At 56.8% G+C, this 10,809-nt stretch overlaps 1 protein-coding gene across 1 annotated transcript in view; it reads left to right on the top strand.

Moving 5' to 3' along the window:
* The first annotated feature begins 824 nt into the window (after nucleotides 1-824).
* The window catches only part of CACNG3 (calcium voltage-gated channel auxiliary subunit gamma 3), a 32,989-nt gene continuing 23,004 nt past the window's right edge, over nucleotides 825-10,809 (top strand). Inside the window, exon 1 of the mRNA XM_054843691.1 lies at nucleotides 825-1,297. Within this exon, the coding sequence (XP_054699666.1) occupies nucleotides 1,087-1,297 (211 nt within the window). The 5' untranslated portion in view covers nucleotides 825-1,086. The remainder of the gene's footprint in view (nucleotides 1,298-10,809) is intronic.

Raw genomic sequence — 10,809 nt, 5'->3', positions numbered from 1 at the left:
CTGTCTCACCCGTAGCCCTTAAAAGACTATTAATTTAAGAGGTGGGTATATTATAGAGCTTATTTGAAAGGTCGCATGAGTCATAAGCTCATCCAACTGGCTGCAAAAATGTTTGAGAGATGAGGAGACAGCAGAGAGGCACAGAGAGAGAGAGTGAGGGTTTTAACTGGTGACGAACAATTAAGGAGCGTGATGTGGAAAACACCCCAAGGTACAGACACCTGCGATGGCTTTGGTCTGCCACGGCGCTTGGGCAGGTGATAAAAACTGGTCTCCGTGTCAGCGTGGGCAGGCGCTGGGGCATCCCCCAGAACCGCTTTGCTGTGACCCCCGCCCCGCCCCGGGGTCTGCGGGTGCACGGCGCGGTGTCGGTGCGCGACCCCTCGCAGCTCCGCCGGTGCTCGGAGCCCGGTGCCGGGGCAGCAGCTCCAGCGCCGGGGCGGACCGCGCTCCGGGGCTCCCGGCCGAGGCCGGGCGGGGGTCGGGGAGCCGAGCCGCCCCGTACCGGGGGGGTTGGGGCCGGGTGTCTGCCCGGGTGCTCCCTAGGGTGGGCTCCCTCGCCCAGTCTCGGTTCCCCGGGGAAGTCCCGGTCCTAGCACCCCGGAGTGGGGTCCCCCGCGCGGTCCCGGCCTCCCCCCCCCCCCCGCCCCGGTCCCCGGCATTCCGGGGTGGGGTCCCCCTCTCGGTCCCCGGCCCCCCGCCGGAACAGTCCCCATCCCCGGGCGGTGCCCCCGCCGCCGGCCGGGCGGGGGGCGGTTTCCAGGCGGCGCGGCCCCCCCCCACCCCCCGCGGCCCGCCCTCCGCTGCCCCCCGCCCCCGCCGCCCCCCGCGGATGCCTTGGCCGGGCGGCGCGGGGGAGGCGCCGGGAGAGGCGCCGCGCTCCCGCCACGGGCGCACGGCGGAGCCGCTCCGCCTGCTCGGGCCATGCCGGCCGGGCGCCCGGGGGCTCGGCGGCCCCGCGCAGCGCCGCCGCGGGGGCCCGGCTCGCCGCGGGCCGCGGGGGCATGAGGCACCGAGCGCGGAGCGCGGCGGCGGGCGGCGGCGCCGGCCCTTCCCCTGCGAGCCGCCGCCGTAGGATGAAGCAGCATGAGGATGTGTGACAGAGGCGTCCAGATGCTCATCACCACGGTGGGAGCCTTCGCAGCCTTCAGCCTGATGACCATCGCCGTGGGCACCGACTACTGGCTCTACTCGCGCGGCGTGTGCAGGACTAAGTCCACGAGCGACAACGACACGAGCCGCAAGAACGAGGAGGTGATGACCCACTCGGGGCTCTGGAGGACGTGCTGCCTGGAAGGTACCGACCGCCCCGCCGGGGCGCCCCACCGCCACCCCCTCTGCCCCCGGCCCCGCGGGGGGGACCGTGTCCAAAAGTTCGGGGGAGGGCAGGGGCATCCCGGGACCCCCCCCTCACCCCAGAGCCGGGCCCCCGGCGAGCCCCGGCACCCGCGGCCGGCGAGCGGAGCATCCCTCCCGGCCGGGCTGCCCGGCGGACCCGCCGCCCCCCCCGACTGCCGCCCTCCCCTGCCCAGGCACGGAGACGGCGCTTGCTGTGGCACCGCCGCGGGCGAGGGTGAAACTTCGCGGGTGGCTCCTGCACGCAGGACGCGGGGTCCGAGTGGAGCGAGGCCCCGGGTGCGGCCGCGGGGTGCTGGGGTCCCCCGGTGCCCGGGGACCGGCGCTCTCCGTGGGCAGCCGCGCCGTGCATCCTCCCGGCAGCGAGTTGCGTGTGCCTGCTATCGGGGAGATGGGGAGCTTCAGGCTGAGAGGCCACAGGTCCATCTCCCGGCCGCAGGAGCTGTTTTAATGCGAATTTCTCAGCGAGCAAAGCCCCTCCGTCTCTCCCCCCCTCCGAGGCTCCGCAGGCTCCATGTCCCTGTCACAGGGAACCTTTTTGCACCCAGCATTTTTATAGCCGATTCCCCACCACCAGTGCCAGCCCTTCCCCTCTGAACAGCAGAGCAGGGCAAGGTGTGCTGCCACTGCCCCCCTGCAGCGTGTGTGTCCCCCCCATCCCTCGGGGACTGCACCCCACGGCTGGCCCACAGCTGGGCTGCTTCGCCACGGCTGCCCCACGGCTGGGTCCCACCTACCCGGCCTTACCGCTTCGCCCCGTTGCTTCACTCCTGCAGCAGTGCCCGGCTGAGAGGCCACGGCAGCTGCTGCCCTCCTGCAGCACAGGCCACGCTTTGGGGGCAGTTCTGACCCAAAGCTACTGGTTGAGATTTATACGAGCAACAACAGGCTGTGCTTAAACACGAGCTTGAACCGAGCCAGGTACTGGTAGCTGTGCAGCAAAAAACAGCTGATGGAATCATACTGGGCCGTAACTTTTATAATTAGTGGCAGCAGTTGGTGTCCTGTGTACTCGGGGGGACCTGCACTGTCCTGCATGGCCCCGAGGGCATCAGGCTCCCCCCAGCCCGGGAGCGACGCCTCCGATGGTGGGGGCAAGCGAGCCGTGGCGGCCAAGCTGCTCCCTCCACATCAGAAAGTTCTCGGTGAGTCACGGCCACAGATGCAGAAATGCCCTATCTGTTCCTGGTGCTCGATCCTAAACCCGGTGAAGTCAATCAGCGCTTTCTTATTGATTCAAGGAGGGTTTGGATCATGCTCTAATTCCATAATAAATAATTTGAGATAATCTGTCTCCCCTCTTGGGCTGAGGGAGCCGAGGAGGCAGCAGCCAGGGCTGTGAAAGATGGGATCACTGGAGGCATGAGTAATTTCCAAAATTCTTGGGTTTGCTGGCTGTATTTTTTTTCAGCGAATATTTTATGTTTCCCTCACTGCGATAAATCACTGCTTTGGAAGGAACCGGTGAGGCCCCGGTCTCCTGGGTACAGCACACTCAGGGAAGGACTTAACAGTGCCATGCCAGAGCTCACAGCTGAATCACAGTCCATCGGCCTGAGCCCAGGCGTGGGGCTGGGACCAGTGGGGCATGTGCTTGCCGCAGGGCTCATCATTCCCCGACGCATGTTTTCCCCCGGGCTGGTGCTCCCACGGCTGCTGGGACAGGAGTGGGAGTGGGGTGGCTCTGCACGGTGCCATGCTGGTGCTGCTCAGCCATGCCCGTGGACACAATCCAGGCCTTGCACTGGGCACAGGCTCCGGCATCCCTTGCGTGTATGTGAGAGTGCGGGTGGGCAGTGGGGGCTGCGGGGGGGGAGCATGCAGCACCGAGTCAGCAGCCAGCTGGGGAGAGTCCCAGCCAGTGCTCAGGGTGAGTACATGGGGCTGCAATGGTGCTGGGGGGATGCAGTGGTGCTGCTCATCACCCTCCTGAATTTTGCTGGAGAAAGGCACTGGTGTTTCACAGGCTGTTAACCGATGCGATGCTGGGAAAGGAAGACTTCCCCCAGCCGAGCTGTGCTGAGCTCACGCACGTTCCCGAGCGGAGGAAGGACAGTGCTGCAGTGGGGGCTGAGTTCCCCCCAGAGCCAAGGATCGCTGCTGCAGCTGCTCGGCCGCTTTCTCCGCCATTGCACCCTGTGCCAGGGGAGCGCTGAGTCTTGAGCCCCTGCACCCAGTACTTCTACATGCAGCAGGTCCTGTCTGATTCCTGCTGGCAGGGCCCTGCTGCGTCTCTAATTTCTGTGCACTCGTTGTATCTGGCTTGAAAAACAGACAAAGGTTGCACTTTATCATCCAGCGTTAGGAATGGACATGGTCAGTCGAAAGGGCCAGTTCTGCCATGGTGCAGAAGATGCTTTTAGCACTGAACAGAGCTCTCTGCCCGGCGGGAAGCGCCTCGGCCTTGAACTTTCCGCTGCTAATGGCGATTTAATGTGTGTAACGACAGAGAAATTAAGCTCCGGTTGCTCGTCTGGCTGAGTGTGCGTGGAAGATTATTAAAATGACCGACGTGAGCGCTGGGTGCACGCTCCGTCGCAGATGCTCTTTAAATCCATGTCAGTCACACACGCGCAGCGCCTGCGTGGGAGCCGCTCGCACCACGTGAGCGTCAAAAGCCCATAGACGAGAGCGGATAAATCTTGAATGAAGCCGCCGCAGACCTATGTAGAGACACCCACGCTGGAAAACACAAATTAGTGGTTGACTCAATATCTGGAGCCCAGGCAGGCGTTCCCAGACTGCTGTGCTAGGATAGCCTCTCTTTTAAATTGCAGTGTTTGAATTCTAATTATCACTTTTACAATATGCGAATACTTATTAGGTATCTTCTTGTACTTCCCGCTGAAACGTGACCAGCGTTTGTCGGTGCGTGTCCCCCGTGGCTGTTTATCATCAGTTGTTTTCCTCCGTGACTTCTTGTTAATATAAATGGTAGGGAAATGCACGGCACTTTGGGGAGAAAGCTGAAGTTGAGAAATAGCTGCTTAGGCTTCTGTTGGTTTTAGGAAAGTAAAATAACTTTGGTTTTAATCAAACTTAATTGAATTCAGCATCATTAAACGCTGGGAGCCTCCTTGTCCTCCCTGCTGTGTGGTGTAGATTGGGACTGGCTCCGTGGCATCATGCGGATCTGAAACAGGCAGAAGTAGCAGGGGGATTGGCCAAGGCTGCTTGAAATACCGTATTTTCAGGCAACGTGGTACTTTTCCTTTCCTCCTTAGTTTCCCTCATCAGAATGAAGTGCTCTGTCATTTCTGGAGGACTATGAGCGTTGCTCTGCCTGCCTCCCTCCCGGAGGATGCACGGCATCCTGCTGTCCCTCCGGGGTGTCCTCAGCTGGGGCGGGACGCGGGGCGGTTTGCAGAGGAGGACACATCTGCCTGCGGCTGCGCGAGGATGTGGGACTCAGAGCCATTCCTCAGCTGAGCTGTCCCTCTTGGACCTGTCCCGGTCCTCCTACTCCAGTGTGCCCCGCAGCAGCAGCAGCGCAGCCTTTCCCAAGCTGGTGATCCCTCCCTGCCAGACTTGGAGAGCTTTGCTACAGTTTTGGTCTTTTTGGGGGGAATCCTTTCTAAATTAAAACCTAATATTGTGAGTATTGCCACTTGAGCCCTACAGCCCACGGGACCCTGCTGAGCCATTTCTACACCTGACCTGCAACTCCTGCTTGGCTCCTGGTGCGTTTTAGATAGATGGTCAGTCCTGGAAACTTCAGCTGAGGGTGGATTGTCCGTGTCCCTAGGCCAGCTGTTGCACTGGGAAAAGAAATGAACCCCTAAGCTTCCTTTGAGCATAAGAAATAATCTCTGCTCTTTGCCTCTTTTACCCACAATTATTTCATGTTTTCTTTAATGCTTTTGACGAAGACAGTGTTATAGCTCAACACTATTCTGGTAACAGGCAATCCCATGTAGAAATATCCCATCGGATGACAATGTACAGTCTCTGCAATCTGCCTCCCCGTCCCTTTAATAAAGCGCTGTTGATTCTGCATAATGCTCATCTTTTACTTTGTCAAGAGAACTAAATCAAATACCCTGTGGAACTCTAAATGTATTATGTTACCGATTTCCTTTATCAACCAAATTTGTAACCATATCAAGAAAAACTCATGAAGTTTGATATATCTATTTTCCGCAAGGCTGTTTGACATTTATCTCCTCCCCTGATTCCTCCCTGGTGCTGCCCACCAGCTAACCCACAGGCGATGCTGGGGGATGCAGCTCCTACCATTGCCCATCACCATCACTTGTGGCATTTAACCAGCTTTTCCTGTCTTCTAGAAATTCAACAGAATGCCAAGGTTTATTAAAATCCATTTTAGATCTTCAGAAAACTTCTCAGCCTATTCTCTGAACGCTCTTGGGAGGAAGTTCTCTAGTCCTACCAGTTTCATGTTTACATTTAATTGTCGCTGTTTAGCATCCTCCCTAATTCCTGGCGGAATACAGGAGACTATTTGTCTCCAAGTACAGAACAGAAGCATCTGATGAATAAATAATTGTGTGTCACTTCTGCTTCATGACTGACAGTTGCACTGTCATGATCTGGTAGTGATTTACGTCGGTGGTAAAGCTCCTTTCTTCTAACTAAAGGATGCCTCCCTGTTTTGCGTAAACCCTTTGGTTGCAGATTTATTTTAACTGATCCCGTTAGCTTCTCTTATCAGCCACGTGCGTGTCCTAACTGCTACTTTCAATATCAAAACCACTGATTTTTAATTTTTTTACTGCAATTTTCAATTCCCCTTTCAGCAGGCCCAACAGAAGCGTGGGGTGCCAGGGAAGGGCTCTGCCCTTGCTCCTGAGTAGCAACCGTGCTTCTGCACTCACATTTTTCCCCCAATTGGTTTTGTCTGTGGTTGCTTTTGGCTCTGCTGAGCTGATTCGCACCGAAGGCGTTAAATTGGGCTGGAAGCAGCTGCCCCTGGACAGCCACCAGCTCTTCGCCTGCTTTCAGCTCCTCAGTCCTTCCGAGTGAGGCCAAGCAGAGAATTTCCCCAAGGTGACAGCAATATTGTTTCTGTTAGAAAGTTATTATCTTTAATTTTTAAAAGCGCCAAGCAAATGTCCCTGAGATTGCAATCAGCCATGATAGAGCACTTTTTCTCGCTACTCATTATAGGTAGGTATTTAAGGAGCTGCTCATCCTGTTCCTCTGTCTGGTTGGTGTCTGTAATAGATTCTCATCAACAACCCGCCTTGCAATTGAACGCTTCTCCATGGTGCTCTTGGTCCAGCTCTGCGGTGCTGCCAGCACCACTGGTGACGGTGTCTCTGCTGCGGCTGCCAAGCTCCCCGTACGCAGCCAAGCTCCCCGTACGCAGCCACGCTGACCTCGCTGGCAGACTGCTGCTCCAGCCCCAGCACGGTGCCCGCACCGCTGCCACCGCTCTGTCCCAGGGATGCCCACCAGCTCCGGCACCGCCGGCGAGGAGAGCCCTGGGGTGATGGCTGTGCGGAGAGGGACTGCGCGGATAGGGACCATCAGCATGGGCTGGAGGTGATGGAGGGGGAGACAGGACAGGTCTGTAACAGCGTGGGAGGTTTGGGGAGGTGAGCAGGGAGGGGTTATTTGCTCTTCATTATATGAGAGCTAGGAGGCATCAAGTTAACTTGTGTGATGGAAGGGAGACGATGGAGGCATCTAAGACGATAGCGATGGGTGAAGGTGAAGAGGGACCAGTTACCCATTTGAGAATATCTGATGTAACTACCACGCTGCAGGTTTAATAACCCTTCCGCTCCACCCCCAACAAGCCTCTCCACCAGGACAGCACTGAGGAGGGGCAGGCCACGCGCCCGGCACTGGGGTCAAACCAGGATCGAACAAATGCCTCAAGCACGGGGCTCTGCAAGGTGTCACGTGCAATGCCCCAGGCATAACCTCTGACTTGGAAAATCCCTGAACCCTGACTGGGTGGAGGATGTATTGAATAGGTATTAATTACTGTCCTCTGATAGAGATAGAAATTAGGCTAGCTGGACCCTCGGTCTGCTCCAGACCCATGTTTTTGTGGCATGTGGCCAAATGCCAAGAGCCATAAAAATCCTTCTGGACAGAGAGGGGGCCCTGGCCGCTGCCAGCCGGGGCTGTGCCTCCAGGCAGCCGGAACCTCACTGCTGTTTGGAAGGTGTCCGGAGAGGAACCATCCTTCAGCTCACTGCCACCAGCTCTGCTTTGAGAAACCAGCGCTTTGAATAGGGGGTGCAGAATTTGCCCTCCTGGGATGCTGCAGCATTTATCTGGACAAAAATCCCATCTTCTGAGGTGATGTAGAGAGCTGGTTCCCACATTGCCTGTGAACAGCACGTGATGAATGAAATGTATGCTGTGAACAGCTCAGAAACAGGCATTTCATTGCTGCATAGGCGTGGTGCAGAGTCTGTCATCTCAAGAGCTGTTACTGTTTAATAGAGGTGGAAGTCTGAATTTGAATGAGGCTCAAGTGGGTTTTTTTCCCATGCAAGGTCACTATCTCCATTACAGCTGTAAATAATTAGGGATGGCAAATGAAGGCTGCAAGCCCGGGGGCTGGGGCTGGTGGCTGGGAGCGTAGCTGTGGTTTAAGAGAGGATGCCCCACGGATTGGTGCTGGACCCTCCTCTTCCCGGTACCCAGGGAGGTGGGGTGCTGGTGCGGGCTGGCCGGGAGGTGCCAGTGGATGTTTGCTGAGAGGAGCCAGGGAGCGGGGAGAGACGCTTGGCTCTGCCGCCGAGAGCTACGTGGCCTTTGGTAAATCGCTTCCCTTCTCTCTGCACGCAGTTTTTTGCTAACATGGGGTTGGGTGGATTCATTAGTGTTTGTCTCTTATACAGCTCCTGGCAAGGCCCACAGCACTGTTATTGCTGGTCCGTAGGGTATAGACCCGTCCCTGGCCACCGGCACAGCCCGCCTGGACCACACGGTGCTCTTTGGCACCACAGGTCACCTCTTAGTGGTTCAGGGTAACGGTCCAAGTGTGGAGACCTGTGATGCTCTTCAGTTGCCCGTGCTATTTGGGATGAGATGAGGTGAGACAGCCATGGTATTAAACTTAGTGCTTCTCGCATCTTGGTGGTTACTTTTCACATGGATTTCACCATGGATTTTTAATGAACACAGCGTGCACTTCATAAATAGGCATTAACATCCTTTTTCAGGGAAATCAAAATTGCTCTTCAAATTATATAAATGCACTAACCCATAAGTACAGGGGGGTTTCTCAGCCACTGCCCGAGGGGTCCCGCTTGGCAGGGGGGGTTAATCCCTGGCTCACCTTGCCGATGAGCGTCTCTGGCTGACTCACGGCCGTGCGCTGGCAGGGTACAGATGCAATACATCCACTGTCATTAATGCACATCGGCGCTGATAGGTGCTGAGGGTGAGTTAGTCAAAGACATCCGAGGGGAAAGGTACCCACCTCATTTACTGAGTCACTCCGAAGCGCCTGCGGGGAGACGAGGAGCGAGCAGGGCAGCGCAGCGGGGTGCGAGCAGGGCTGTGCGCTCGGCGAGGGTTTTCTGCGACGTTGAAAGAACCTGGAAGGGCTCCTGCACGCTCGCTGCCCTGCTTCCCCATCAGTAAGGGCTGCATCTGTGCTACATCTAAAACTCCCTTTAATTTTTTTAAATGACACTTGGAAGCAGGTTCCTTGAGGCTGGTGTTTGACTGCGTTTTGGGTTAGTGCTTGGTGTGGAGAGGATGGTTTCCCATCCCTTCCTAAGGTTTCATGGGTGGGTTCACTTTGGCTGGCACTTCAGGCTCAGCACCCGAGGTTTTCTGTAGCTTTTCTCTGGGGTGAGGCACCCCGGGAATGCATCCATTGCTGCTCGCTCTGCGTCGTCCCACTGCTCAGGCTGTAATGAGCCGTGGCTCGCTCAGGGACACTGCGGCAACGGGCATCTCGAGATATGTCTTTGATTAAGAAGACACCTGCTGTGATAAAGAATGACAGTGCCTGGGTGACAACTGGTGTCTTCTCCCTCGGCTTGTGCATGCTGACAGCTCTGCGGCGGCTCCGGGAGGAGAGGTTCTGCAGCCTGTGCCGAGGAGGAGTAGCGGGCTGCATCACCGCACAGCAGATCTGTTACACAACCCCCGGCGTAAAACATCGTGTGACATGGGCCGGGGGGTCAGCCCTGGGGATTTGGGGATGCTTTCTGAAGTTTTCTTATTTTACATTTGTGTTATCTTTTAACCATCTACTTACAGCAGGTATTTAACAGTATCTCCAAAACGAAGAGTTCAGGCCAGGGTATGCTCTGTGCTTTAAAATGTCTGATGTGCTTTGGAGTGATTCTCTCAGAGACAGAAACCCGTTGACTTCTCACGGTCGCTCTCTGGACCGGAGGCACGCTGTGTGATGAGCAGCACACCTCTGCCTGGCCACGGGCTTTCCTAGCTGAAGCCGTTGAGCGATGGCTTCGCGTGCCTAGTCCGGTCCCTCGCTTGTCCGAGGTGGGGAGGGATGCGGAGCAGAGGTCGCTTGAGGAGACCTGGCACGAACAAAGATCTGCTCGCTCTGTGGTCTCCAGAGAAACATGAGGACAAAGTGAGCTAACCCGAAGGCAGAAATCCCACACTCCACAACTAGAGGAGAGCCAGCTGCCTTTGGCAGGACCAGGAAACCCGGCCAGCCTCCCTTAGCAGCTCTGCCTCTGGGCCAGTGCTGGCAAAAGGGCCAGATTTTAATTGACTTGCTCTTATGGCAACTTGATGTTTTGCATTTGTTTGCACATCGTTGGTGATCAGGCTCCCAGAGGCGGGTGCACGCTGCGGTCGAGGTAAGTGCATGGTCAGGGCTGCAGCCATCGCCCCGGGCTGCCCCGCAGGGACCCAGCGACGGTGTCCGGCAGCGATGGGCAGCGCTGCTGCCGCTCCCGTCATGCCAGGGGATTTCCCGTCCTCACTGAGCTCTGTGGCAGGCAGCCTCAGCAGCAGGGCTGATTCGCCATCATTTAACCACCGGCTCAGTTCCAAGGATTTACAAGGATGCTGAAACTGCCGTGGTCCGTTCCTTGCTGCTTCGGCTGTGCTCTTGCTGCTGCCCTCCCTGCGCCGGGGCTCCTGCCACCCTGTGGCTTGCTTGCCCAAAGGAGAAGGGGTCGAAAGCACTTCTCACAACAGGATTTTGCTCCCTTGTGTGGCAGGATGCCTGGGTTTTGCTCGTCTTCCTAACCCTTGCAAAAGATCACTTGCGCACTGGGTGAGTGACTGCGTTTGACAGGCTTGAAAATATCAGGGTTTTTCATAGTCATCATGTGGAGAGGCAGGAGAAATGATTGTGGCTGCTGGGCGGGTGATGTTGCATGATGATTTTCTCAGATATTGCCTGTTTCTTATCTCCCGACACCACCATCTATAGACAAACCTGGCGCTGTCGGGCTGCAGAGGATGGCTTAGCCGTTCCCACGTCAGGTTATTAGGAACTGTGTTGTTTTATCACACAGAGACGACCAGAGTCATACA

This window comes from Grus americana, chromosome 15 (assembly GCF_028858705.1).
Source record: "Grus americana isolate bGruAme1 chromosome 15, bGruAme1.mat, whole genome shotgun sequence".
Taxonomy (NCBI): domain Eukaryota; kingdom Metazoa; phylum Chordata; class Aves; order Gruiformes; family Gruidae; genus Grus; species Grus americana.
The sequence above is the reverse complement of the archived record's forward strand: the minus strand, read 5'-3'. Positions and strand labels throughout refer to the sequence as shown.